At 45.5% G+C, this 27486-nt stretch overlaps 1 protein-coding gene and 1 long non-coding RNA gene across 2 annotated transcripts in view; one reads left to right on the plus strand and one right to left on the minus strand.

Moving 5' to 3' along the window:
* Positions 1-3373: 3373 nt before the first annotated feature.
* Positions 3374-23645, minus strand: LOC144142790 (protein sidekick-like). The gene is made up of 9 exons (XM_077674517.1): positions 23333-23645; positions 18924-19220; positions 17944-18255; positions 15380-15661; positions 13158-13457; positions 10957-11220; positions 6941-7225; positions 5036-5153; positions 3374-3909 (listed from the first exon to the last, which is right to left on the minus strand). The coding sequence occupies exons 1-9, from the start codon at positions 23430-23432 to the stop codon at positions 3876-3878; spliced, it is 1992 nt and encodes a 663-aa protein (XP_077530643.1). The 5' UTR covers positions 23433-23645; the 3' UTR covers positions 3374-3875.
* Positions 22165-27486, plus strand: part of LOC144142792 (uncharacterized) — a 35654-nt gene continuing 30332 nt past the window's right edge. The window contains exon 1 of the long non-coding RNA XR_013317047.1: positions 22165-22242. This is a non-coding gene — a long non-coding RNA (uncharacterized LOC144142792). The remainder of the gene's footprint in view (positions 22243-27486) is intronic.

The following is a 27486-nucleotide window of genomic DNA, read 5'->3' on the forward strand; positions in this document are numbered from 1 at the left end:
GGCACAGCTCATCAGTTTTCTCTCGTATTTTTTTCAGGACACCATTGCTATGAAAGTAAAGAAAAGTTTTTGTATTTGCACATAGGTCTGTTTGCTTCAATTTCGAGGGAAAAGTTCTGCGGCTTTACTTTGTGCAGCAATATTGAGATGTAACCGTTGTATAATTTTTAACTCGGGAAAATTTTCGTCATAGGCTGGAGTAGCCCCTTGGCAATTTTTATACACCAAAATGTACGCCATAGGCTGGACTGTAACCTTGGCCCTTTGGCTACCACAAAATTTCAGCCATAGGCTGGACCACCAGTTTTGATACCTCACAATTTTTCCGAAGGCTGGACTATAGCATTAATACTTTCACTGCCCCCAAATTTTTTCTATCGTTTAGCACTTTGGTTACTCCAAAATTTCTACAATAGGCTGGACGTACTTTTACCACTTTGGCTGCCCTAAAATTTCCTCCATCGGCTGTAGTATAGCCATGGAACTTTGGCTGCCCAAAGTTTCAGCCTTGGGTTGAGCTATAGCATTGACACTTTCACTGCCCCGAAGTTTCTGCCATCGTCTGGACAATAATAACCTTACCAATTTGACTACTCCAAATTTCCGCTATGGGCTGGACGATATTCCTAGCAATTTGGCTGTCCTAAAATATCTACATCGGCTGGACTAAAGCCTTGGAAATAACTGCTAAAAATTTCCGCCACCTTGGCCCTTTCACTACCGCAAAATTTCTGCCACCATCTGAGCTATAGCCATTTTAGCAACCCCAAAATTTCTGCCATAATCTGAACGATACCCTTAGCACTTGAGCTGCACTAAAATTCGCGCCATCGGCTGTACTATAAGCGCCAAGGCTACCGGCTGATGAGCCGGAGCCGATAGCCTTGGCGCTTTCACGCCCCAAATTTCCACCATCGGCTCCACTATAGCCTCGGCACTTTGGCTACCTTAAAATTTCGGCCATAGGCGGGGCGATACCCTCAGCACTTTGGCTGTCCTTAATCTTTCCACCATCGGTTGACCTATAGCCTTACTTAATGCACACCTGTACTAAATTCACAAGGAAGGAAATATGCGCGTAAGCATGGCGGCGGGAAATTTATTAAGTATAAGGATCCTTTTTCTGGATTCTTGAAAGCGAAGCCGTGCTTGCCTGTGGCTGCTTCACGCCCCCGGGATCTTTGCCACGCGTTTGAATTCTATGTTGTGTCTATAGTGCTCACTGTGTGTTCATTATTATTTTATCTTTGTGTTTCGTACTAACTTTTGCATATCGTGTTTCCTTCGCGCCTCTTTCCCTTCTCTTCCGTTGGTGTATTTCGCAGCCCGCTAAAGAAATCACCAGGTGCTAGACCACGCTGGGCATTGTGTTTGTCCCTTTTGTGAACACTGTCTTGGTTTCAGTTGAATACACGCACACCAGACAAAATCGACGTATTAATTTAATCGAAGAAGCCCTCTCCGATGAACCGTCTCAAGGCAGCATGACGGTCAAGTGTCTTTGGGAGTTGCACCCTTTCAGACAACAAGAAGCTAGGGGCAGACTTGAAACTCTTTAATCCGTGACAAGACAAAGAGTATAACAACGTTAACGCAAACAATGTTTCGACAAAGGTTGCCGCAGGGGTACCCTCTCTGACAGCATAACAGCCCTCTAACACTGTCCAGAGCACACTAAGGATATAGCGTGCCCGTAATTACATGGACTGCCCTAACGCTCGCGAACCGTCAAAGCGTTTGCCCAAAGCACCTAGTACCACCAGCAGCAGTTCGTGATGGCTTATGAGCCGATAACACGTGTGAGTTGCACTCGGCAGAGTTCTTCATTATACAGTCAAACCCGAATATAACGAACCCGGGTAGAGCGAATTATGCTATATATCGAACAAAAATAAATCAGTTACGAAAATACACGCGAAACACATTCCTCATAACGAACTTCACATCTGATATATCGAACTCAGGGTGCCTAGAATGGCCGCCAAAATGCATGGTATCGGAGCGGCGATTGAGATTTTGAACGGTCACGACTTCTGAGCAAAGGCCCCGACTGAGACATTGCGCCTCGTATGGAGTGACATGACGCCCGACACTTTCCGTAACTGTTTCCGACGCGCGAAACTAACGACGGAACCCGCCCAGTCAGTGAGTCTGGACGAAGGCGGCAGCTCGCCAACTTTCCCGATGCTGTGACGAAGGGAGTGTCCTTCGAAGATTTCCTGAGTGTCGACGAAGACGTTGCCGTCACTGTAAGCCCCTCGGACGCGGGCACCGTCAGCAGCACCGTCGTAATGCTGATGAAAAGAACCGAGGGGGCAGAGGATGTCGCGAATGAAAGCCATCCGACGCTTAATGAAGTCCTTTCGGCAGTCGATGTCTTCCGCCAATGTTTCTTCGATATTGAAGGACACGGACTCGAACTGGAGCAAAGAATGTCTCGTGTAAAGAATGCTGTGCTACTTGACGCTGCCAATACAAAAGGGGGAAAAAATCACCGCTTTTTTGGAAGTATACAGTTAAGGCGTTAAGGCGGAAAGTAACTTTATTATTCGCAATAAATTGGTTGTTTTGTGTATGGTAATGACGTATTTTATTTTGTTTGTTTCTGCATGCGGGTGTGGCAAGGGGATTCCCGCGTACTGTGAACTCGTAACAATAAATTCGTTATAGGCGGGTTTGGCTATATCGAACTATTGGATATATCGAACTAATCGTGGCGCATATTGCAGTTCGCTATAACCGGGTTTGACTGTACACCAGTTACGAAACTCCGCGGCAGAGTCGTGGCCCTTCGAGCACCCCTGCCTCGTTGACGCCAGTTGACGATGAAAGGCGCAGCGCGTAGTGTGAAAAACTGAACTTTGCTAAATATTTACTTGTTAACACAAGTTAATAAAGTAACGCTTACTTCCAAATTCAAAACACTATATTAGGTAATGTTTACTTATGTTTGCAAGATTTCTCCTTTATGACTCACGGCAGCAGCTGCAAGGACCTGAGTACTACAAATTTCTGTCGACAGATGGCAGGCTACTTCAGGCAAGTTTTGGTGGTGGAACCTGCTCAAAGGGGCTGCTTGAGAGGAGAAATCACGCTTATGCAGACGTGATTAAAACTATTCATGTTAACGCCGAAAGAAAACACACTCTAGCTTCTAGAGCCACAAAATCGTCACCACCATCATCCATTGTCTTGAGCCCACCACATTCAAAACACTTCGGAAGCCTCTGCACCTCCCCTTATGCGATCAAGTTCGTCACCCCTAACACTTTCTGGGTCCTGTCGTCTGCTACTTGCAGAATCTTTTTTAGGCGAAGCGAAGTTGGGCTCACCAGAGATGTGAGCAGTGAGTGCATAGGCCGCATTGAAATAATGTGGTTTTAAGTGAAAGTTTATTTGCAGCTGATCGAAGTTCATCAATGCTGACAGCTTGCAAGGTGCGAGTTACAGAATATAATTCCTGCAGGTGTATCGTCGATTGTTCTTAAATAATGTTGATTGAAACGAACATTTAATTAGCACACACATACACCCGCACATACACACACCCGTAAACAAGCACAATGTATAGAACACTAGTTCTTCGGCACGTAACATTCAAGCCTCCCGATCGTAATCTCCTTCACAAGAAGCTTCAGTCTTATTGGCGTCGGTTAGCATTTTCTTGACAAAAGCATTTCATAAATAGTTGGCCCCTTCTTTACCAACACTTTGAATTAGCGATGATTCTGTTGCTAGAAATTTATCTTGAGAGTGCTATAACCGGTCTAAGCAGCCCATTAGTGGTTTGGTACACAAGCCCACCACCTCCGATGTCACGAGGAATGATGTTGCAGCAGATGTCTTTTGATTGGCTGATGCCAAAGCTTGCGATACTATTCAGACGAAACCAGTAGCTCCTCTTGCTCTCTGAAAGCAATATCAAATGTCAAGTACTGTGGGAGTTTGGAAGATGTCCATGCTGCAAACAGTTAAAGGAGTAGTGACGAGAAATTTAAAAGTTAACTATGTAAAATTCTTCCTTTTTTATCAGGAGATATCTCCCAGCAAGTTTCAGCAGTAACAATTCAATATAACAAATTTTAAATCCATTTTAATCTTTGCCAGCACGAGAAAGCCCAAAGCGGGCCAGCATGACATCAACTGCTCCGCGCCCCAAACTGCCGACGTCGGGGCTCTCGTGACGTAGCCATCGCGCTGGCTGCGGTTGGCGCACGCTGCTACGCCGTGTGTACACGTCATGGTTTTGGGACTGACGTCATGTTACCCTGGCGCGTGGGGATGGTGAAGACCTCGGCCGGTCTGGGTGCGCACGTGCGCTGGCTCGGGTGCTCATCCAGACCGGCAGCGGTGTGACAAGAATGGTGACGTCACGGGTGCCCTCCTGTCATGGTAGCCGCTCGGCGCTTGTTTTGTCGAACCCGAAAGTTACACGAATCAACGTCGCCGCAAAATGAATGTTTACGCTGCGATCGACCGTCTAATGTGCCATTCTATGATTAGTCCGCTGGTAGGCACGCATAGCAGCGAAAAAAAAAAAACTTACCACGAAACTTTCGTGTCAGTACTCCTTTAAGCTAGAGAAACTTTTTTTCCAACAAGGGTTAAAAACATAAACAGTACCGATGAAAGTGGGAGAGGTACCTGCAGTGTTCACGCGCGTTCTTGTCACACATGCAAAATATGCTCACTTGTCTAGCTTTGCACTTGAAATATTATGTTGACAATGCATAAGAGTTCATGTAGGTATTAAGCAGATAAAATGGATGTAATATTTCTACCTTGGATGTAATAGTTTAAAGCGTTCAACACAGAGTGCCCAATCATCCGACAAAATATAGTTGCCGAGTGTTAACGTTTGTTTGCGTAGACATTTCAATTCAGCATGGCATATATGAAGGCGGCAGGTGCTGTCAAGCGACTTTAGGGCTCTCTTATTAACATGCAATTCTAGTGCTGGGATCGCGTTTGGGGTATCTTGCTTTCGCCGCAATAAAAAACACCGTATATTTCTAATTCAGATACTTGTACTTACATCCGGCTAATGTGGTGCTTGTATATTATGTACAAGACGAGAAAAACGAAGGCAAACACCGGAATCACAATCATGAGGGTGACAGAAGTCACCGTTAGCCACGTGACAGAAACCTTTCCTGGAAAAAAGAAAAACAATGTATGGGTAAATTTCATATTTAATAGAAAGAACAGCTTCCTTTAGCATAAGGAACACCATTCACCAAGGCAGTTTGTTTGGACGAATATATTTTGACCCAAACTAAGAAATTAGCGGTGGCTTAGCTCGGCTATGCCAGGGCATACTTTTTATTTATTTATTTATTTAGACAATGCTGCAGGCCAGAATTAGGCCCAAGCAGGAGTGGAAAGATAAAAACATAGCATATCATGCAAAATGTAATTATACAATCTCTATCTCAGAAAACACCAATAAAAATGGCAAACGGCAAAAAAAATTTCTACATGTGAAAAAGCTGATCAATTGATGCATGCAGATTAGACGAAGGGAACACAGAGGCAGGAAGACTGTTCCAATTGGATATTGTTCGCGGGAAAAATGAGTATTTATGAGTGTTTGTTCGGGCGAACAATGGGGTAAATTTAAAGGGGTGGTATTGCCTGGTGGGCCGGGAAGAGCTAAGGTTTAGCGTGAGCTAAGGTTTAGCGGGTTATTCTTAGCTTTCCTGGTTGTCTAGGATTAGCTTGATTATCATGCTTACTGCTGCTTGAATGACACACACACGGTATAAGCATTATGTGACACATGTATAATTATCAAGTGGCTCCGGCGCAAAGTCACCAATCGCCCCAGAGCTAAGCTGGTTCCACAGGCGCACGCCGGTGTTGCTGCGAAGCACGAGCCGTCGGTTCCACACCCGGCCAGCTCTCGCATGATCATCAAAGGGACCGGGTCGCCACGTGCGGAACGGAGGTCGGCGAAGACGCTGGGCGCGTGGGGCGTGTGAGAGACGCCAGGCAGCGAGCAGCGTTATGTGGGCCGTGTGACGTCACTGCTCCTCGCGCATGCGCAGCACAGCTCTCCAGGAGCCACGCGAAACTGCTCAACCTCGGCCAGTGTAGCTCACGCTACAAAATCGACGTGCACTGCATTCACCGTAGTTTACTTTTCAGTTATGACTGAGGTAATAAGGTGAATAAACTGAGGAGAATAAACTTTATGTTTATGTGAACAGCCGTCATTACACATAAAATAATCGGTTTAAATGTTGCTTCCTGCCTCTGTTGTTACGTCTGCGTTCAGCGTTTGGTGTGTGCATGTTTTTTTTCCACATTTTTTTACATGTATTTTGAACTTATTACAGCGATATTTCCCGTGTTTTCCTAATTTGTTTCGGCGTTTGTTAAAACGAAAATAAGGTGGACAGGAATCATACAAGGGGTGAAAACTGAAATCAGAATCCTCACCATCATACCAGGAAGAGCACAAGAAACGCCTTTGATGTTTCCACAGTGTCTGGGCAATTCCTTATGTCCTCACGGATGTGGAGAAGGCCAGCGTATGACCTTTATAGTTGCCCAGTATACCCAGGATCGTTCAGAAGATAGGAGGGGCAGTTGCCCTCCCCGCCCCGTCTGAGGTCGGAGACGCTTTTTCTTGATTTTTGTATCTTAGTAGTTTAAATATTAGAGAGTGCAATTTATGCGTAAACGTTACGTCAACTCGCAAAGCTTTTTCGCTTTGCTTTTTACATAGAATAGTTTCAATTTCGTATGTGTACACCAACAACGGCTCGCCTTCGATTAAAACTCCTGAGGAAATTACTTTCCTTGGGAAATCCCGTACACTCGTGCCGGCATTCGAGTAGGCATACAGGCAGTTTGCTAACCAAATGGAATTCTGTGCTTTTATGCTCAGAAGGGGCTGCTCTTAATGGCCGATTTACGAAATGCCGTCGGCACTTACCTGGTTGCAGTGTATTGACGCTGATCTCAACAGCGGGTCCTTCTTTCGTACCATGAGCACCAGTGTTGAAGGCCGCCACAGTAATTTTGTAGTGGCAGTTGGAGGCTAGATTTCCCGCGCTAAGCTTCGCAGACTTCGTGATGATTTGAAAACTGGAGGACCTGTTTGACAGCGTGACTTTGTATCCATCCAATGGTCCTTCGGCCAGCTCGGGACGTTTCCACGTGATCGTAACGCTGTGCAGCGAGACCTTTGTGTAGTTTAGGCTCTGTGGTTCCGTGGGTGCTGCAACGAGAGGAAACAGAAAAGATGTGAAGCCAAACTGTGCCGGTTTCGGCGTTTGGTTTACTGATCTTTAAAGGAAGCAGTCTGGAAGATATTTGTAAATAGCTTAGTAAATTGTATTTATAGATAGTCTACAGATCAGCAGCGTTCAAGTGGGAAGTTCACACGCGAAAGCCTTGTGGAAGCCTTGTTGAGTGGACAGAAAGAATGAGTTTGATTAAAGAAAGTATACCGGGTTTTAAACAAGCCCATGCTCAAGGATCTCGAGTTGCATGGTTTTGAGGGATATCCGCGATAATTACTACGGAAGTACTTGTTACCGGACTTTTGCGTCAGGACGACCTCGGCTACCGTGGAATAAGCAGGGATTTTGTGGTTTTCCAGAGTATGCTGAATTATTCATATGGAGCTATAGCAGAATAAACGGAAGTGTGACCTGGGCGCGAGTATTAGCGGTTTGATCTTTTTGCTGTAGCACGAGGATTAATAATTATCCTTAGATTTATGGGGGAGAAAATCAAATCATTAGACGCTAGTTAGAGATCTGTGGAATGAATGAATGAATGATGACCATTCGGCGTCGAGTACAACTAGGTCGGTACTATTATTAGTTGTAATGCAGTTAGAAGGACTACTGACGCACCGAAATTTTGGCGGGTTATCAGCAAGCGTTTTGGAGGTGGCTGGCTTAGGCCGGTTTTGATGAAGAAATAAACATAATGTTTTTTTTTTTGCAGGCAACAACACCAGTAGTAGAACACTAAGGTTTTTCTGATTAATACACTAAAACCGCTGTTTACGGCTTCACAAAATTTTCCAACGAGTTTTCCACGAAGGCAGTTGTAAAACATTGTCAGTTCATTAGTTAAAGTGCAGTCAAGTCTTTATTGAATTCTGAACACCTTGATATGTTTTGCTTCGCGTTTAATGCAGAATGCCACATAGCGCGCCTTTCAAACACCTCCCACATACATAAAGAGTTTTTCCCTTCAACTCTCTCTTTCACACAACTGGGAACGCCTTACGTAGACAGTTGACCGCTTTGTTGTTTTACAATGTTTATCATTTTTGTCATAACCTTCGAAATCTTCCTAAAGGCTAGCTACATTTACCATACAACTGAGAACGGCGTTATGTAGACAGTTTATTGCCTTTGTTGCTTAACAATGCCCCTTAATGCTGTGATAACCTTCGGAACCTTCGTAAAGGGTAGCTTAACCCTCTCTATCCCGTTGACGGCTATATACGTCATGTGATCCTGTACCAAAATGACCGATGACGGCTATAGTCGTCAGCAGTCATTTTGGAGCCCTGACTGCGCTTGTTTCTCAAAACACTGCGGCCATGCAGTGAAGCCATCTTCGAGCAATCTTTTTTACACAATAAAGGAGCCATGAAGACAAAACACAAGTTTGGTTCATTCGAAAGATTGCCTCGTTAAAATCATACTGACACTACTTTTAACACACACTTCGCTCAAATAAGCTATATAATTAGGAAAAAAGGGATTGGCCATGCGACTTACTAGCTCATTTCCCGCAACAGAACCTATGATGCCATACCAGCCAGCTCTGCGATTGGCGGAGGCCGGCGAAAGCAAACGCAAATTAAGCAGAGCTTATAAGTTTGCTGAACGAGCTATTTGCGCCTAAATTTAGGGCACATTCTTTTTATAGCAGTAAGAATGGGGGGGGGGGGGGGGGGGGATAAACAGTGGAAGGTACGAACGCGCACGTAAACATTGAAGTACCGATGCGTACTGTTGTTGGTACTGCGCGCACTAAGCTTGTTTTAGCTGCACAGCAGTGCGCCGCTTTCGAGTTGTCTAACACTTACTGGCCGATTGGCTTAAGCGACTTTGTCTTACGGGATTCTGTTTGTTGAGGATATTCCATGTTTCACGAAACGATTACTTTCTACAGTAACAAAAACAAGCCAGGTGCAAATACGGTCAAAAAACAAGGCAACGGCAGGCAATGGTGTCCGCATGAGTATGGTAGCGCCATCTGGGAAGACTGACGACAAGCAGCGCTGCACCCGAATCACGCAGTGCAAGCGCTTATGACTTCATTGCTGACGTCCCGAAAACGCACGATTTGGCAAGAGAATCGAAATTTTAACCTAGATTGATTAATTTCTCAGTGAATGCGGCATCATTGCCTGCCGGAGAAGCGCTAGGAGCACTATAAAACACGAAATATTTCTAATAAAACACAAACTTGTATTTTGTCCTCATGGCTCCTTTAGAGAACTAAAGGAACGTTATTTTATTAAAGTAATGGTGCCTTAATAAGCCATCCCAGAAAAATCTTTTTTACACAATTAGGAAATTAAATGAACGTTATTTCATCGAAATAATGGTGCAGTTTTATTCAGAAAAAAAAGCTCTACATTCAGCGAAAAACATTTTTTGGTAAATTTGGTATATTTTCCTCTTTTTTGCATGGTACGGAAGGGGTTAATTTACCTCCACATAGCGATCCTACAATGCCTCATTCTTCCACAAATTTACGAACGATGCTAAGGGCTCGTTTGCAACGTATCTGCCTCGCAACGCCACAAGCAACGATGTTTGTTGTTGATAATGTATATTAGAATGCTTACAATGGTTTTTAGCTTAGAATCTCATTTTTCAGTAGACAGCAAAATGTGCGATATCAATATCATGTTAACTGCTGGTAGCAATGGGCGATTTTTCAAATCAAGAGCTTGCTTTTTGGAGCGCTATTGTGTTATTTCTATTCGTAGTGGTGCCAAGCTTTTCGGTTTAATTTTGGCGGAGGAAATTAGGACACCGGTGGAAAAAAGCAGGAGAAAGATGTATGATTGATTGGTTGATTGCAGGGTTTAACGCACCGACGCAACGCAGGCGATGAGGCGCGCCGTAGTGGAGGGATCCGGATTAATTTTGACCACCTGGGTATCTTTAACGTGCGCCTAAATTTCGCACACACGGGCGTTTTTGCTTTTCGCCTCCATCAGAAAAATGGCCGCCGCGGCCGATAATCGAACCCGCGACCTCGTGCTCAGCAGCGCAACGCCTTAGCAACTGAGCCACCGCGGCGGGTAGGAGAAAGATGTAACGTAACATCCATACCACGTTCCACCACCAAGATGTAATTTATATTTCTGAGATTAACAGCGCGAAAGAACGGGACAACAGAGGAGTAGATAAACAGCGCTGACTAACAACTGAAGTTTTATTATCGCTGGACCGCAATAAATAGGAAAAAGGAGGGTGACACGTGACGCTAGACTTAACAAAACACTTTTTTACATTCCGTGTTGCATCTAATTTATATATTTCAGTGCCGTATTTGTATTTGATGTTGGTGCAAGATGGCACATGGCTTCACCTCGGTACGAATATATATTATCAATCAATCAATCAATCAATCAATCAATCAATCAATCAATCAATCAATCAATCAATCAATCAATCAATCAATCAATCAATCAATCAATCAATCAATCAATCAATCAATCAATCAATCAAACAGCTACCGCGGACGGCCACCGACTTTGATGGTAAACGAAACACGAAAATAGCTTTCGTGTAAATTTCAGTGCAAACGAGCAAAGCTTTTCTTAAGAAAAAAAACTTAAAAGTTTAAACTTTCTTGTAACAGTGTGCTTACAAAATGAACGTGAAACATTTTTGAATAAAGATTCACTGAAAGGAGAACTTCAGTACTATAAATCTGAGAATGGCTATACCATGTACTACTCACTTCCGACGTCTGTTCGAAATTCCACTTTTTTAGGCGGCCCACACGTGTAGGCTGTGCACGATGAAACTGATGCTGTGTAATGGTGCCACGTTTTCAGGCATTCGAGCCAGATGCTTGAGTCTGCGGTGGTCATGTTGACGTGAGACGTGTCCAGGCGGATGACGTAGTGGCGCAGCTGATGTCGAGCGTCGATCGGTTTGGTCCAGTTCAGAACGACCTCATGCTCAGAAATATCGGCAATTTGCGGAATCGGTGGTACGGGACCTGCAAAAAGATGACAGTAATCAAACGACGACCGCCTGGTGCCCATGCACGTAAATTAAATTTTCGAGGCATTCATTTCAGTAGTAGAAAATGCATTGCCGTCAGTCTATTTTCGGTCGGTGTAATACATTTTCGGTCAATTTAATACATTTACAGTGGGACTCAGAATAAACAGTTAAACGTGAAAGTGGAACGAGCCCTTTTTTCAACCAATTCCAAGATACCGTTCCCGTACGCGTATACCTATGTATACACACAGAAGAAATATATTTTTTGGTTGCAGATTGCAATTAAGAAGGGGAAAACGTAGTCGTTTTTTTTTCTGCAAGTTTGCTACATAGTAAGCGATCAACGTTAGGGTTTCCATGATTGAGCTGAATGCAGTCGCTCGAAAGGCACGGGCTCCGCAAAGGGCTAGTGCTTCTCTTGTCAGTTATTGTTACACCGATCATCTTCCGTTCCACTGCTCGCTGATTCGCCTCAAAGTATAGCCTACATCAAAACTTACTTTATAAAATCGCACTAATGACATCACCACTATGTCCCCATTGCGGTGTACGAGAGGACACTTCTTCTACACGCTTGTGCTTCTACACGCTTCTCCTCGGTGCGAAAAACGGCGCGAAGTTCACTGCGAGCGAAAAATGTCACAATGAAGAATTTTTTAGGCCTCTGGAACAGTAAACACACCGCGGGTGCGGGGTTTTAAAGCTCCTGCGCGTTTCTTTAGAGTCTCTGGACTAGGCGCCGGTATAATATGTGTGCGCGTGTTTTTCTTTCTTTTTTTCTTTCTCTTTATCATTACTATTTGTTTTAGCTTTAACCCGCAATACATATTCAGCAGCCATCTGAAATAGCAAGCCCAGTATTATGCGGAGCTGACCTCTTCGGTATCATTAAAGAATTCTTTCTGTCTTGGCTCCTGCGCCGGCGCTCTTGCTATCGAAACTATGAGACCGTTGTAATAGGGAAGTAAGGCCCGTGAAGGAATCCCGGTACCCGGAAATTATAAGCCTTGACTATTTCCACCAAACTAACATTTTCGCGTGTGGGCGGGTATCAACCGAAGGCGAATTGCCATACGCATTTTTGTCGACGTCATCACCTTCAATTTGCCTAAAAACCTACTTGAGCTTATTTCGTACCGAAGCTTGGTATGAGTACCTGTTAAAACATTTAACGTTCCCGGCAACCTGCTCCCTTACCTTGGATACCTACCCTGCTGTACTCACCTACAACGATATTCACGACGTTTTACAAGCTTTCTCGCTGCACGTTCCCTCCTCACCACTCCTCCGTTAAACTGGCTGATGTAATTACCATCCGTCAACTTTAAACCTGCAGTTTAACTCACAACACATCTTGGCACTTGATCTACCGTACCTGTTACCATAATGCAAATTCTGCCCCCAACAAGGTACTCTCTACCATATCGTATAGGAATTCTGCCACAAATAGGAATACCACCCAATCCTTAACCCTCCTCTTCACTGTGGCTGGCTCCGCTGCTCAGTTCTGAACCCGGCTACCAGCTTGACGTGGTGAGATGGGCTCGGACGGCCAGCCACAACCAGGGAACCCTGGAATAAGGACTACCTCCAGTGGTCCTCCTCTTGGCATAGACGGACTGGGCCTCGATCAAAATTTCTTTAAGTTCCCATCGACATTTTTATACATTTCTGGGCTATCAGACTTATGTATGCGACGTTATTGCATTATTCTTGTAGAGTGAGAAACCACAGCCAAAAAAATAACTGAAAATGATCTGGACACACGCTTCACCGTAAAAGCCGGCTAAGAGGACACAAGATGTCTTAGAAAAAAGGAAAAAATTGTGCCTGGAAATAAACGTGCTGTAAAATAGGGGAAAATACGAAAAGGGAGACACATTTGTGTGATCGCCTGGTGCAACAACACTAGATAAAAACACTCCCTACCTTCGCCAAGACTCTTGAAATTCACGCGCGCTGCTGGGCCGGCTTTCTTGAGGCCGTAAGGCTTGATGGTATTGTAGGCTTGCACGTTGACCCTGTACTCCGTGTACTGAACAGTAATTTGCGTGTACTGCGTCGTATTGCCGGGTACCTCCGTGATGACCACTTTATTGTTCTCGAGGTTCATAGTAGAAACGATGTAACCGTCCACTGGGCCACGGGGTATGTACGGCTTCTCCCAACTGTACGTGACCTCTCCGGGTTTGGTCTGCGTGACGCTGAGACTCCTGACAGCGGAAGGCGCTGTAAACAAATATGTTCTGTTATCATAAAGACTGCTTAGTAATACATCAATTTCGAGAATTTTCTCGAATCACCACCACCACCACCACCACCACCAGCAGCACCACAGCCATCATCATCATCAGCATAATCAGGTCCACCACAGGACGAAGGCCTCTCCCACAGACCTTCAACCACTAATGTCCCGCGCTGCTCGAATCCACACTTTACCCCCGAATTTCTCTATTTGATCCCTCCACCGTGTTAATGGCCTTCACTCCGTTACCCTAATTGTACACCGATAGTCGGTTAGTCTCACTACATGGCCAGCCCAAGACTATTTCTTTTTCTTTATTTGAACTATATTTTTTTGTTCTAGTTTGTTCTCTGGCCCAGGTAGCTCGTGTCCTGTCCCTGAGTGTTATTTCTAGCATTATTCGTTCCATGACCCGTTGAGTTGACCTAAGTTTTAGATGTGATGCATCTCATTCAATCGCCTTTGACAACAATCCGGCGTTGTCGGCGTTGTCGGCGTCCACCCCTCCCCCATTCTCCTCGCCGCGCCAGCTGCGCTCTCCTCCGCTCACCCCCTCTCCTGTCCGATGGCGAACACTCTCTCGCGAGGGGCATTGAATTGGATTGGATTGGCTTGGCTTGGCTTGGATTGAATTGGATTGGATTGGATTGGAACTCTGCGATGCTTCGCATCACCTCAGGGTTCCCCTCGGGAAGATGGTGTAATTTTTTTCTTTCTAGTTGTTTAGCAATGTGCCAAGTTTCAGCTTCGTATGTGATCCCCAGCAGTATGCACTGGTTGTAGATTTTTCTTTTGAGTGACAGAGGTAGCTAACTTTTGATTATTTGGGAGGGCTCTTCGAGGTCTCCCCAACCCATAGATATTCGTCGCCGGATTTCTCTTTCGGGGTTGGGGTCAGCACTAACCATCTGTTCGAGGTAGTTATATTCTTTTACTTCTTCTAGCATTCGTTTCCTATGCTGAAGAGGACGTTTTTGGCATGCTCATTACTCATCACTTTATATTTATTAATATTTATTTTTAGCCCCAGGTCCGTGCTTTCTATTGTAGTTCCTCCAGAATTTTTTGCATGTGATCTGCAGTCTCAATCAGCAAGACTATGTCGTCCGAAAACCTCAAATGGCTCAAGTATTCCCCGTTTATCCTTAGTCCTATGTCTTCCCGGTCAAGCATTCTGAACTCCCCCTCCAGACATGCTGTGAATAGTTTTGGCGAGATGGTATTTCCAAGTCTTACTCTTTTTGGGCTCAGAAATGTGTTGCTTTGCTTGTGGAGGGTTATCTTGCTTGTGCATTCTTTATATATGTATTTTAGAAGTTTTATGCAGGTTTCCTCTATTTCCTGGTCTTGTAGTGATTTTGGCACGGCTGCGGTGAGTACGGAATCAAACGCTTTCTCGTAGTCTATGAAAGTCGTGTAAAGGGGTTTAGTGCACTTTGCCTTTCTTCTACCACTTGATTGACGACATGGACGTGATCCATGGTTGCGTACCCTTTCCTTAACCGAGCGTGCTCTCTGCGTTGGAGGGAATCTAGGCTGTCACATATACGGCTAACTATAACTTTGGTAAACAGCTTGTAAGTTTCCCTAAATATGGCGAAAATGGCTCTCAAGCACCTTCATTGTTAAAACGTCGTTTGTGAAAGTTTCAGGCGAGACAAATACTGGTTACCGGCTCACAATGGTTAACGGGGATTAGTATTTTAATCAGTGCACTTCGCTCAGCGCAAACCGCCTTGCTAAATGATTAACTGACAGAATTTTCAAACGGAACCGGTTGAATTCACACAGACGCAATCATAACTATACACCGACAGACACCGACACTGGTATGGACGCTGCGAACCAGCACTGCGAACCAGCTTACGACGTGAAAAAGCAATACGATAATAATCACTTTACTTACAGCCAACTTTAGCCTGGACGTGGAGGCTCGCTTCAACTTCGCAGCGACCGCTGCAGTTTTTCACGGTGACTTCGTAATGCGATGCAGGATCGATGTCCGTGATGTTCAGTGTTACAGGAGCGTCTTTCGCTTGCGCGTCGAGTTTCTCCACAGTTTTGGTGGTCGAATTAGCGGTAACTTTGTCCATCGTAACGGTGTAGTTAGAGCTGACGGGCGCCTGCTTTATAGATATTGTAATTGATGGTTTGCTCGAATCAGGTATGTCCAAAATTTTTGGTTGACCTGTAAAACACGGAAACAAGGGCACATATTTTTTAATAACTGCATTAGAGCAGGAGAATAATTAGGCATGGTCAAGACTTTTTGTTGACCTGTAAAAAAGACGCATATTTTCGTCTAGTTGCGTTCAAGCAGCAAATCGAGCTCGTTTGAAGGATGCTAGTGTATTTGACATGTCGCGCAGCCCAGTCATTGTTTTGCTTACTTAATCCAATACAAACTTAAAGGGGCGCCCATTCTCATAGTACTGATTGATTGATTTTTAGTTGTCCTTGGGAATACTTTTTATTGTTACCCTTCTGTAAACCCATTAGGCCTATCAGCTTGTCCTCAACCTTGCGATAACATGAAGGCTAAGCAACATGCCGAGTGCCACTTGAAAACTCGATGACTTCTGTCTACCGGGCACACTGGAAACGAGCCACCCTTCTCTTAACGTGTCTTATTTTCGTTGGGCACGAAGGTTCAATATATGGCTTCTGTACCATGACCCGCACCAAAGTAGCAGAACCACTGAGATCTCAACAGTGCTGCAGTTGTTGACAAGTGAAGGTACTAAGCACTGCAGACGTCGTATCGCGCCTAGATAAGTACACTCGGATGCTCGCGCGCCTTCGGCCGTGCTTCTGCCTGAGACGAGCTGGCGCGGCATACAATGCCGTATCGTATTCCGTCTGAAGGGGCTCGACTGTAACTTGTCTTCCAGACACCGATTGCTCAGATTTCCCGTCCCGCCCGCAGCGAGTTCGAGTTTCCCCTATTCATGGTAATGAGCTTGACAGAAAGAGTAAACCGCATGGGGAAGGAGGGGCTGCTTTTGAACCAAATGATGAACCAAAGATACGTATTAACCGATTTGCCTAACTACATTAAAGGGACACTGCAGCACTTTCGATAACCGCTTTCACTCTTTCCTTCGCGTCTGGAACTACTGCGAAAGCTGCAGTTATCGCCAGCATGGAGCGGCACGGCATGATTTGTTCGTCGCACCAAGTACGCCTTCCATTTCTGCTTTGTTTTTGTGGCCTTTTTAAAAGTTGCTATCGAAAAGCGTTTACTGCTGCAATTGAAGCAAAACCGGCCAATAGCAACTACATGGCCTTAGTGACGTAATTCAAGCCGTTGAAGAACGTCAAGACCGCGAAAGAGAGAAAAATAATTGGAGCGAGTTTATAAGGTATCTGATGAGCATTGAGCAGTAATTTTTGGCTGAGGTACTTTGCGACCCCCTAACCTAAGTACTGGATCTGTTGGGTGACTACGCTCTGCAAGAATTTAAGATTTCAAAAAAAAAAAACCTAAAAAGGTGTTGCAGGGTCCCTTTAAAACCCACCAACCAAAGATTGGTTTGTCGCTCTACCAGGCCATTCGTTTTCCCCAGCACTGACGTAATTGTGCGAGAATTTTACAAAGACGCACCCGAGATACGCAACCGGCAGACTTGGTTGTGGCCATCGAGCCCAACAGTGAGCCTCCGTGTAATGAATCTACCGGAATAAGCTTAGGCCATGACTGCAAAACATCCCGCCGACAAGACTTCGTTATTTTAGTGGCTCTGAAAATGCCAGTACCGTTTCACACACTCAAACTGTAAATCCAGTTTCCTTCATCTAGATATTTTCCCGTCCGCAGCAACGTCTGTGTTCATCCCGCTTTGTACATGTACACTGCCGAGTACTAAAGGGCGATCCGAAAGCAAACCGAAACTATCAAAAAGGTTTCACTTAATTAATTTCGGAAAGTATATTTTTGCTCATTCTTGCTTTATTTTTAAACGGGATTTAACATTCCCTCCTACTTCCCGGTGGCAGGCCGCATACATTTTTTGTGTTGCGCTCGTCCCTAGTAACAATGTTTGGAAAAAAAAAAAAAAAAACTGGCAACAAGTTTAAGACTGTTTCTTCAAGATTACACCTGTTTAAAAATTAAATGAATAATAAGTTGTACGTAGCCTTAACTTGTTTTCAAACAATTTCATGTCCAACAGGATATAAAAAATATAGCTTAGGAGCAAGCCAACTATATAGTGTACTGAAGGCCATCGAGAGTAATTTAAATTTCGGGAGCGCTTTGAGATGAAATAAGACAGTGGTTTCCGTCTGTTAGCGCAGACGCTAATACAAGCTTAACTCCCCGGCGTTTACCTGCGAAACTTTTTTCGTGCACTGTTGCAAGAAGGCGCACTGTAGCGTTACTAAAGCACCTCCCGAGCTATAAAAAATACCAGCGGCACCTTTACAACTGCAATTTTTTTTAAATTAACGTAATACATACCCACAACTCACCGCTAGTTTGCGTGGTTACGCTAACGTCCAGAGATCTTCCATAATAGATCGCAGATGAGTCGGCAAGAAAGGCCGTAAGAACAACCGTGTAGGTGGTGTTGGCATTAAGGTCGTCCACGCGAACCTGGTACTCGCGCGTTGCAAAAGCGACTGTCCTGTTGACCAAGCATCTGTCCAGGTCTGAAGGGTCACATATCGCCAACAGGTAGCCCGAAGGCTGAATACCATCACCACTGTCCGAATTGTTCCACGAGATGGTCATGCTGTGAGCACCTACGCTCGTCACTATCAATCCTGTGGCTTCCTCGGGTTCTGAAAACATGAATAAAACAACACACGCACCTTTACTTGTACCAGTGATCTGAAGTAACCCCCGCTCACTACGATATGGGTCGTAACTGCCTTTTATGTACCACAAAATTTCATGTGTCAATTGTAAATAAGCTGCTACAAATATACCCTGGTATTATTTAATACGATGCTTTACTCTCACCGCACTGTAGGTTCGAATAACATGAAATTTAAACTCGCGTTGCGTAATATAATTTTCTACTTTTAAACAAGTAATAAAATGAAATGGTTCAGCAAGCGTTCACCAAATATTTTGCCGTAGGCACGAAAATCGAAGCATAATGCATCTACTAGTTTATCTTGTTTTACGCAAGCATCATTTCCGCACCCTGTTCGCGGTACAATATACTTCTTGCCAGACGAGATGGCTATTAATGAGTTGGTACCAAGCAACAAGAATTCTAATGAATTGAGTTATTCCCCCAAATTTCAAGTATTTTTACGCACAATCTATGGCTTTCCCGGCAAGGGTTTTTCTATTCAAAAAGGCCGCCACTAGGGAAGGATAGTCCTACTTTCAGTGAATGCTGAACAAACTCTGAAAGACCGGAATGTAAAAGGAGAAAAACTTAAACTCCATCTATGTCAGGTGATTAGCGAGAAAACATCGCTGGTGCCAGGGTTCTCACCTTCGAGGCTGTCGTTGTACGACGCTCCCATGTCGTCGTTGCTTAGGCACCGGGTGGCGTCGGTGCACGAACCGTGCACACTCACAGAAAAGCTCTTCCAGGGGTTGAGGGGCGCCAGGAGGGCGAAAGTTTCGTTCAACGTCGTCAATGCACATCCTTCGTTGCAGACTACAACTTTGTGGCAGAGAATCTCGTTTTCGGGGATTTCGTTGCTGCTCCACGTCACATTTAGGGCGTGGTGTTCTCCGTGGGGAACGATGACGACGCTAACATTTTCGGGGGCGAAGCAGGATGTGTCTGTAAAAAGACACCACGCAGGTGAAACTAGGACGCGTGGCGAATGGCATCAACAAACAACAAGGGGGGAAGTTTCCGGGGTACGCAGAAAAAAAAAGTAAGCAAAAGATTGGGTAACGAAAGGAAAACCCAGTTCTCGGGTGAATAACGGTCTATCTTCTTCAGAGACAAGTAAAGCCTTTGTATACTGATATCGGGAGTGTAAAGAGCCTCGAGAACATGTAGGTTGTTGTAAAATCATTTAAAAATAGTCGGGCCACAAAAATTTGATTGTTATTCAACATTGTTTAGCGCAGAAACACTCCAGCACATGATTGGATCTACGGCAAAGGTGTTAATCGACAAATTTAGGGGAGATCCCAATGTGAAATCTCCACCTTAGGGATTTTCCCTAAATCTGGTCGATTAACACCTGTCCATCAATTGAAGTCGTTGATCAATTCCCTCTCACGCTACGAACTGCTGGCCTCCTGGTTAGCTCAGTTGATAGAGCGACTGCTCCGGTTCGCGGTGGTCCCGGGTTCGAATCCTGGACCAGGACGAATTTTTCAGCTGGAAAGTTTCTGAGAAAGCTGTGTAGCTTGCCTTCGTAGCCGTTTGGCGGAATTCAGGGGGATGTCAAACTTTTCTTCATAGACAACGGCAAAGGTATTCGATGCCACAGGTGCATGCGATGGTTCCTAAGCCATGCAAGCTTCTTTTGGACTTCTGGTAGTGTTGAAAACAAGGGGCGTACTAAGGCATTACATGACGCATTCTGCGGAAATGCGACGTCAGGTTGGTTGGCGTGACTACGATGGTACTAAAAGAGCGATTGGTTGAGATAACACGGCTGCCCACAATTCTCATCGCATTGGCTGCCAATGCGGGTATGCTCCAGCGGGACTTGTCTCCACTCACTCACTCACTCACTCACTCACTCACTCACTCACTCACTCACTCACTCACTCACTCACTCACTCACTCACTCACTCACTCACTCACTCACTCACTCACTCACTCACTCACTCACTCACTCACTCACTCGGTGACTCACTCACTCACTCACTCACTCACTCACTCACTCACTCACTCACTCACTCACTCACTCACTCACTCACTCACTCACTCACTCACTCACTCACTCACTCACTCACTCACTCACTCACTCGGTGACTCACTCACTCACTCACTCACTCACTCTCATAGTTAGAGTAGTTAGAGCCGGAGGTATCGATTGGGGCTTAGCTTTGCGGTTTTTGTGTGCGGCCAACGAATCAACAAAAACTAGTGGGAAGAAAGGAGCCAGCTCGGGTGGTCTCGGCGGGAAAGAGTGGCCCTAGCAGCTGCCAAGTAAGTCAGCTAAAGAACTAACTGTCCATGCCCTGTTTTAGTGAGCCTAATTGAGCAGAGGGCAACTACCACACGGGAGCTAACGTAGCTCATTTAAGCGTTGCTTTGAAATAACTTTGGCATTACTAGGCTTTCTATATGTGTCAAATACCGACTGTTTTTTTTGTTCCCTGTTTGAATCATCGTTTCACTCTTTCGATCCACTGAAGTTTGAAAATTCAATATTTTTCTATATGACGAACGTGTATTCTCCATTCTTGCACTGCATTTTGCAACTTCATAGAAAGCTTGGGCTATGGTTAAACTTCACATGTGACTTATCTCATTAACGGTAATGATGATATTAAATGGGAACTTTCTTTGTTTTTCACCGCCTCCTCTGAGCAGAGACAATGCAGGAGGGTGGATGAAGCCAGGAATTAATGGGTATGGGATTGGTTAAGGTATGGGAAGTAAAGGTGAAGTCCGGGCAACACCACCGGACAGCCTGCAAAGGATGCATTGCTTAACCTACTCATTCGTAGTCACCGACTGCCATGTCTCAGTAGCTAAAAGCGCTGCGCTGGTGAGCGCGAGGAGGTGGTTTTAATTGTGGTTTCAGCGGCCGTTTGTCTGATGCGGGTGAAAAACTTACTCTCTTTAGGAGTACGTTAAACATTTTCAGGTGGTCTCAATAATTTAGTATCACTCCAGTGTGGCCCACCTTATAGCCCAGAGAAATATTAGTAACCATAGTACTAGAGCTGGGCGTCGGTTAAAAATTTTAATCAGCTTAATCAGCTTGCTTTCGTCGGTTAAGTAATCTATTATACGGTTGCGTTCATTTAGAAAGAAGAACGACAAAAATAAAATTTAATATTATTCATAATTTTATGATTTTAAAATAAGATCAATATGCTCATTGGCCCGTTCAGAGACTTTCCAAGTGAGGTAAACAGGTCATCATCATGGCGCTGATGCAGGCGAGCCGCTTTTCACCGCGTTGGTCACCGACACCTTTCCAGAACATGAACATATACACTCGAAGTAATTGTAGCGGCACCGAGTAATCATGGATTACATGCGACAGAGTTAGTTTATACAATGGCCAAATGGTGCGAGTGCCAGCTAGCCAATTGTTGTAACGTGTAAATTTGTTTTAAGAGAAGCCATCTGCCTAGGCTATAACCTTTCGGTTTTAATCACTACCATCCCTAAGCATACTTGCAGCGTTTACTGTGGTGACGTAAGGCGGGTTATTCGAACACGAATATTATCCTCGACCCGCTGGCCCACAATTTTAACATGCACTCTTTTTAAATATTGCTCACAGGACCTACAACCGATTAACCGGTTAAAAATTAATCATAATTAAAGAATCGATCGATTAATCGTACGGTTAATGAGTTAGTCGCCCACCCTACATAGCACCAACATAAATGAGGTGGAAAAGGCTAGAAATTTCTGCAGCAAGGTAAACGGAACGCACTCTGTTAAATACATCGGGAGAGGAGATCGATGGACTGCCTAAGAGTTCATTACGATAACAAGCAGCGATAACCGCGCGCTGCATTGTTCACTTATACGAAAACACAGATAAGCGTTTTCCACGAAGCATGTGTGTATTGCTACCGTTCGTTTCGATGAGATAGGAACTCCTCAGTCTGTAAGTCTGTGGATTCCGTGGTCATGAGTCACACGATAGACGCAAGTGAGTACGTTGAAAACAACGGTTTGGTATTTTCTGAGTGACTGGATGGCTACCGGCTGCGTAGTAATAACGGCTCTGTAGTAATTTGTGTGTGGGGCGAACATGGTATAAAGGCTAAGGCTGTATAATTTCAGCACGGCCTTTGTCGTGTAATACAAGAGGAGTAAAGAGCAGCACGGGATTCAGGGAAGTGCATGTTTGCTTTACGCGATGCATGCTGAATGCCCAAGAAAAGGATAAATTTGATTATTGCAGAATAAAGTCGGCACCAATCGTGTAGTTTCACGCAAACGTCCGGGCATACCTGGCCGCATTACCATGGACAACTGCGTTATTTTTGTCTATGTTACCATTTCCTTCCATCCTTTTCTATGTATATCGTTTTCGCAGTCATCTATTGAACCACTGCAACGCCGAACTTACTTAATAAAATCGTTCCATGGAGTGTAAGCCATAGTGACCTAGTGAAAAGTTTAGGTCTGTAATAGGGTGTGACCATCCGCTGGATGCTGGCTATAAGGATCACGCGTGAATTCTGAAACATAAATTTATATTTACACTCACCAATACGTAGAAACACCCTTGAGCGCACCAATACATACGTACAAGCGGTTTTGCCTCGTTTCTTTCTTTATTAATTTATTGCGGCTTCTTATTTCAGTTACACTAACTAAATGGTAGGAGATATTATTCAGAGTAGCGCCAAAATGGTGCGCTTACATCCGCGAAGGAATTATAGCTTCACACTCTGTAGGTCAACATCAAAGTGAAGCAACACAGGAACAATAGAAAATATAAAAGAAATAATCTCATGAGGAATTTTCATTAGCTGCATCGGCTCACCATTTTTGGTGCACCAGTCTGCGGTCTAAAACAAAACTAACCTACTTCGGTTTCCAAAAATCTTTTCCTCGGGTTCGCTGATCGGGTTAACTACAAAATAAGAAAAAAACTAGAACCAAGGAAGCATACATCTCCGACACACGAAAACAGATTATCTACTCGGCGTCTCCAACGACAGCGTGTAACAATTGGCAAACGTCACAGTTATGGCTAACCTCTAACATATTCATGTGAAGACTTTGCTTACCTACCGTGCGAACCCGGTACTCCGGCGCCGACAGGGTAGACGCAGCGTGTAGAGTGACAGCAAACAGGAGTGCGGCCACAACAGCACCCTGGAAATCCATCGCCGACACAGAACACACGCGCGAGAACTTTCCCGTCGACGTTATAGTTTCGCTTTTCCCGTCGGCTCGGAGCAGTACTCCTTACCCTACTTAAAATGGGCAGCTGCGTGAGGGCGAAAACTGATGACTCCGTTGTCAAAACGGGCCGCTAAAGCCATATCTCAGAGCAGGCATCGCGCCGCGGCACGGCCCACCGTCCGGTCGGTCGGTCGTCCGAGCCACATCGCTCTCCCTTTCCCGATCCTCCTCACTTCGTTAGGAAGAGCGATAATGCTACGCGTGCGTGGGCTTGTCTTCTGTCATTCTCCCCACGTTTACGGTTTCGCGACCGATGGAGTACCTCGGAAGTCGACTCTTGGATCTCGCGTGCGGCGATACTTTAAATGCCGCAGGTCTGTCGTTGTGAAGTGAAATGATAGAGTAGCGCAGCTTCAGTAACGCCATGGGTATGTACTGCTGGGGGGAGTGTCCAGACTGGGTGAATACAGCCCACTACAGGATGATATATAGAGACAATATAGTTCAATTAGTATCTCATGAAGGAAACAACGACAAAATAAAATATTTATATAGCAGGGATAAACCCAGGAGAACGGCAAAATTTTGCAGGTATACAAGAAGGTGTATTTTAAAGCCTACTGTTCAGCTATATTTTCTGCTCAAGATAAATTCTCTGCCCAAGATCTGCCACCGCTACTGAAATGAACCCATATTGTATAAAGTTCGACAATCCCTAACATTTGGCAAACCACCGACTTATTTCTTCATGGGGCACATAATATTAATTCAGAGATATCAATTCAGAGATCAGCTCGCCGACAGCTGTCTACCTACATTTCGAGCCTGCATCCTTAACGAAATTGAAGAGCGCGTAGGCGCCTGTCCCCAGTACAACCATTTCCAGACTGACAATCGCTTTTTCTGACCAACATGGCGTCAGCAAAGGATTTGCTCCGGACACACAGTTGCTTAAAATAATGAGTGGTGTACTTCATTGTAGATTGCAACTTTCAAAGCGATTGTTATTTTTTACTTGTACAAATCTTGTGACCGTGTGCCCCATTACCACAAGATTTATAAATTATTTGCTTTCAATAATCCATAAATTCCTAATTAATTTATAAATAATTATAATCTGCTAATAAATTATCAGATTTATAAATTATTGGCGTAAAGACTTGAGAGCAACGCCTTACGTCCTAACTGTAAAGGTAAAGTTCCGGCATTCTTGGTAAAATAAATAACCTCCATGTTTTTGCGCTTCATTATGCAAACGTCTAAGACTTCATTCGGCTCCTTAAGCTCCCGTGCCTCTCTCCCCATCTCCAATCTTTCTAGCACTACTCCTCCTGTTACAGTCTATTATATCTCCCTCCTCCGTCTTCACATTCCCCTTGTTGTCTCAACCCATTATCTTGCTTCTCTTCCCCCTCCCCTATTTGTCCGGCCTTCTGGAACCCGTCTCCCCCTGTTTATTCTTCACCTCCCCTCATATACCCCTTTCTTAATTCCCTCACCTCGAGTTTACTTTCCCCCGCCACCTAAAAACTGATGGTACTTTTCTTCGCTAAGTGTTTGGAACTCGTTTGACACCCCATATAATGTCTGTTATCGCCTCTTCGATTGGAATGTTTCTCAACTTGTCTTCCCTTACTCTCACCCTGCCCCCATTCCCTGACCATTTCTAATTAATATAGTAGAGTTATGCTCAGTGAACATTTTGCAGTGAAAAATCGCAGGTCTTGGCAAATACGATTTGGCATGCTGGCGCTTTAATCCAGACTATTACGCCAAGACCCGCGTCTACTGCTACTCCGCTGAGGTCAAACTACGTAGCCGTATTACCAGTTGCTCAAGAGAAGCTAACAACTGTTTCAAGCTAACCAGGAGGTGGCGCTAGTGCGTAAGTCACGTGGGAATGCTTCCAGATGGACACGTTTGTCGAACACGTATTCAACCTAAGTCCGCTTCGGACACCGCCCTCGGTGGGGGTCCAGCGGTTATCAACATAGACTCTTCTCAATGTCGAGGGCAACCGCATGCTATCATCATGGCTGCCACCAGAACCAGCCTCCTTGCGTGGGCCTCACTCAAGATGCAAGACGGTATGGCAGCAGATGAAGCAGCCATCACCTTGGCTCTCAATCAGCGAAGGGTTGGGAAGGCAGTCGCCGATTTTCAACAAGCCTACAGGGACTACCAGTCCGAGTGGATGTCCCGAGCTGCACTGCATGTGTTAAAAAACCACTCCCCGACCGGTTCCATCCAGTTCATCTGGACGTGCGCTCACGCCTCCATGAAGGGCAACGAATACGCCCACCAACATGGCTGGGCTTTTAGCCCCAGACTATGGAGCTGCACGAAGGAAGTCAACCGCTTGTCACGTCCAAGAACATAGCCCAACGTCGTCGCCTTCAGGGGCAGACTCTACCACCGCCCCACCATGACCTTTCCCGGAACAACAAAAATGACTGCGAATTAGCTTAGATAATCCTGGATGTTGTAAACGAAAGCTTGGCTTAGCCTGGTTAAGTCTTAGTTTCACTTGGTTAAACTCAGATTTAACTGTAATTATTATACCATTCGTCCAAAGCGTGCTGTAAGGTCCACTTGTGAGCTTAGCGGCCAGGCGCCCGGGCCGCGCGTGAGGACCCGCCGCTCTGTCTATCGACGTAGCACTGCCAACACTGCGCTGCAGTCGTCGCCAATTCGTCACGGCGTGCACGGGAGACGGATTGTCTGGCCCACCGCATACCACAAGGATAATCCCCCATTGAGAAAGCAGACAGCGCCGCCGGATTCCAGGAACGTCTGCTAGACGCGCGGAGGTGGTGGGACTACCGGCGTCGGGACGAGCGCCGCACGAGTCTTCATTGTCAAAGCGCCCTGGTCAGCATGACGCGCTGTCGCCGTCTTTCGCTTTCACCCCGCGGGGTCGTACGCGCCTGCTGGCCCGCTAGCGGTCCGTGGACCCAGAGATGGCGGCGACTCATCGAATATTCCGTGGCGTGATGAGTGACAGCTGTCTACGTGAATTTGGGCACTCCCATACGCGTGTACGAACGCTACAGGGGCGTTCAAGAAAGAGAGGTTGATCTCGAGGTTTTATAAGCCCGAACTTGGCCGCTGGAAATGGTTCTCGTCTGAGCGCCGAGCTGGGCAATTCCCGGCGGGACAAGGAGTCTCGACCATTAAAGCTAGGTTGGGATTTGTGAGCCCCCTAGGCAAGAGGTTAAGATCGCGTCGGAGGTTTAGGGTGCAGCGCCGTACCGGGCAACTAGATGGATCTTGCGGGGAGACTCTCGCCCGTCGTTTCTCGAGCGGTTTGTGTACGCTCCGAGAATAGGAGAGTTAGACGAAGTTGAGGAGCTCGAGTGATTTGTGCGCACTCGGAGCTAGCGTCTAGCTGCAGTTTGAAGTTTTTCTTTTCATTACTCATGTACCCACTTTTCCTACCGTAAATAGCTGTATATAAGCTCTTCGTTTCATTTAATCAACCCCAACGCCTTGAGTTCGTCGATTCGACCGCCGTCTCCAAATTCAACACCATCGCCCTGCCAGCCTCCTGCCAAATCAACCGGAGCCCGGGCGATTGGGTTCCTGATCAACACCGGACTTCGGGGAAACGATCTTTACTCCTGCCTTTGTCTACGGTTGTAGTCCCGCTTTCGGCGTTTTCCGAACGGAACGGTTCACCGGGCGATATCCGCGGTGTGGTTAGACGCCGCTTGCCGAAGACAGATCAAAGCCTCCGGCTCCCGCGCAACGCTCAAATTAGACGCCCCGGCCTCGCTCTCATCCATGACCAAGCACGCATGCACGCGGCCGGTCATGTCGTCAGGCGCACATCAGCGGCAGAGAGCACATTCGCCAAGCCGGCAGCGGCTAGCGAACGTGGCCGTCGGCAGAGCACGGCCCGGTGAGTCACGTAATGTGTTACCAAGGATACGGCGCAGCTGGGGTCAAATGAAGGTGAAATTTACCGCTACGGCGAAACGAAACATAAGTAAAGCGGAGAAGATTAGTAAAGCTAGTTAAGCGGCCCTACGACTTA

Source organism: Haemaphysalis longicornis, unplaced genomic scaffold, assembly GCF_048455015.1.
Source record: "Haemaphysalis longicornis isolate Haplotype H1 unplaced genomic scaffold, Haemaphysalis longicornis Haplotype H1 scaffold_6, whole genome shotgun sequence".
Classification (NCBI taxonomy): domain Eukaryota; kingdom Metazoa; phylum Arthropoda; class Arachnida; order Ixodida; family Ixodidae; genus Haemaphysalis; species Haemaphysalis longicornis.

Excerpts from the sequence above, each read along its gene's own strand:
- LOC144142790 (XM_077674517.1), bottom strand. The coding sequence starts at position 23,432 with ATGGATTTCCAGGGTGCTGTTGTGGCCGCACTCCTGTTTGCTGTCACT. Across the intron at positions 19,221-23,332 it reads GTACCGGGTTCGCACGGTAG|ACACATCCTGCTTCGCCCCC; the intron begins GTAAGCAAAGTC and ends GTCTTTTTACAG. Across the intron at positions 18,256-18,923 it reads GTACAACGACAGCCTCGAAG|AACCCGAGGAAGCCACAGGA; the intron begins GTGAGAACCCTG and ends TCATGTTTTCAG.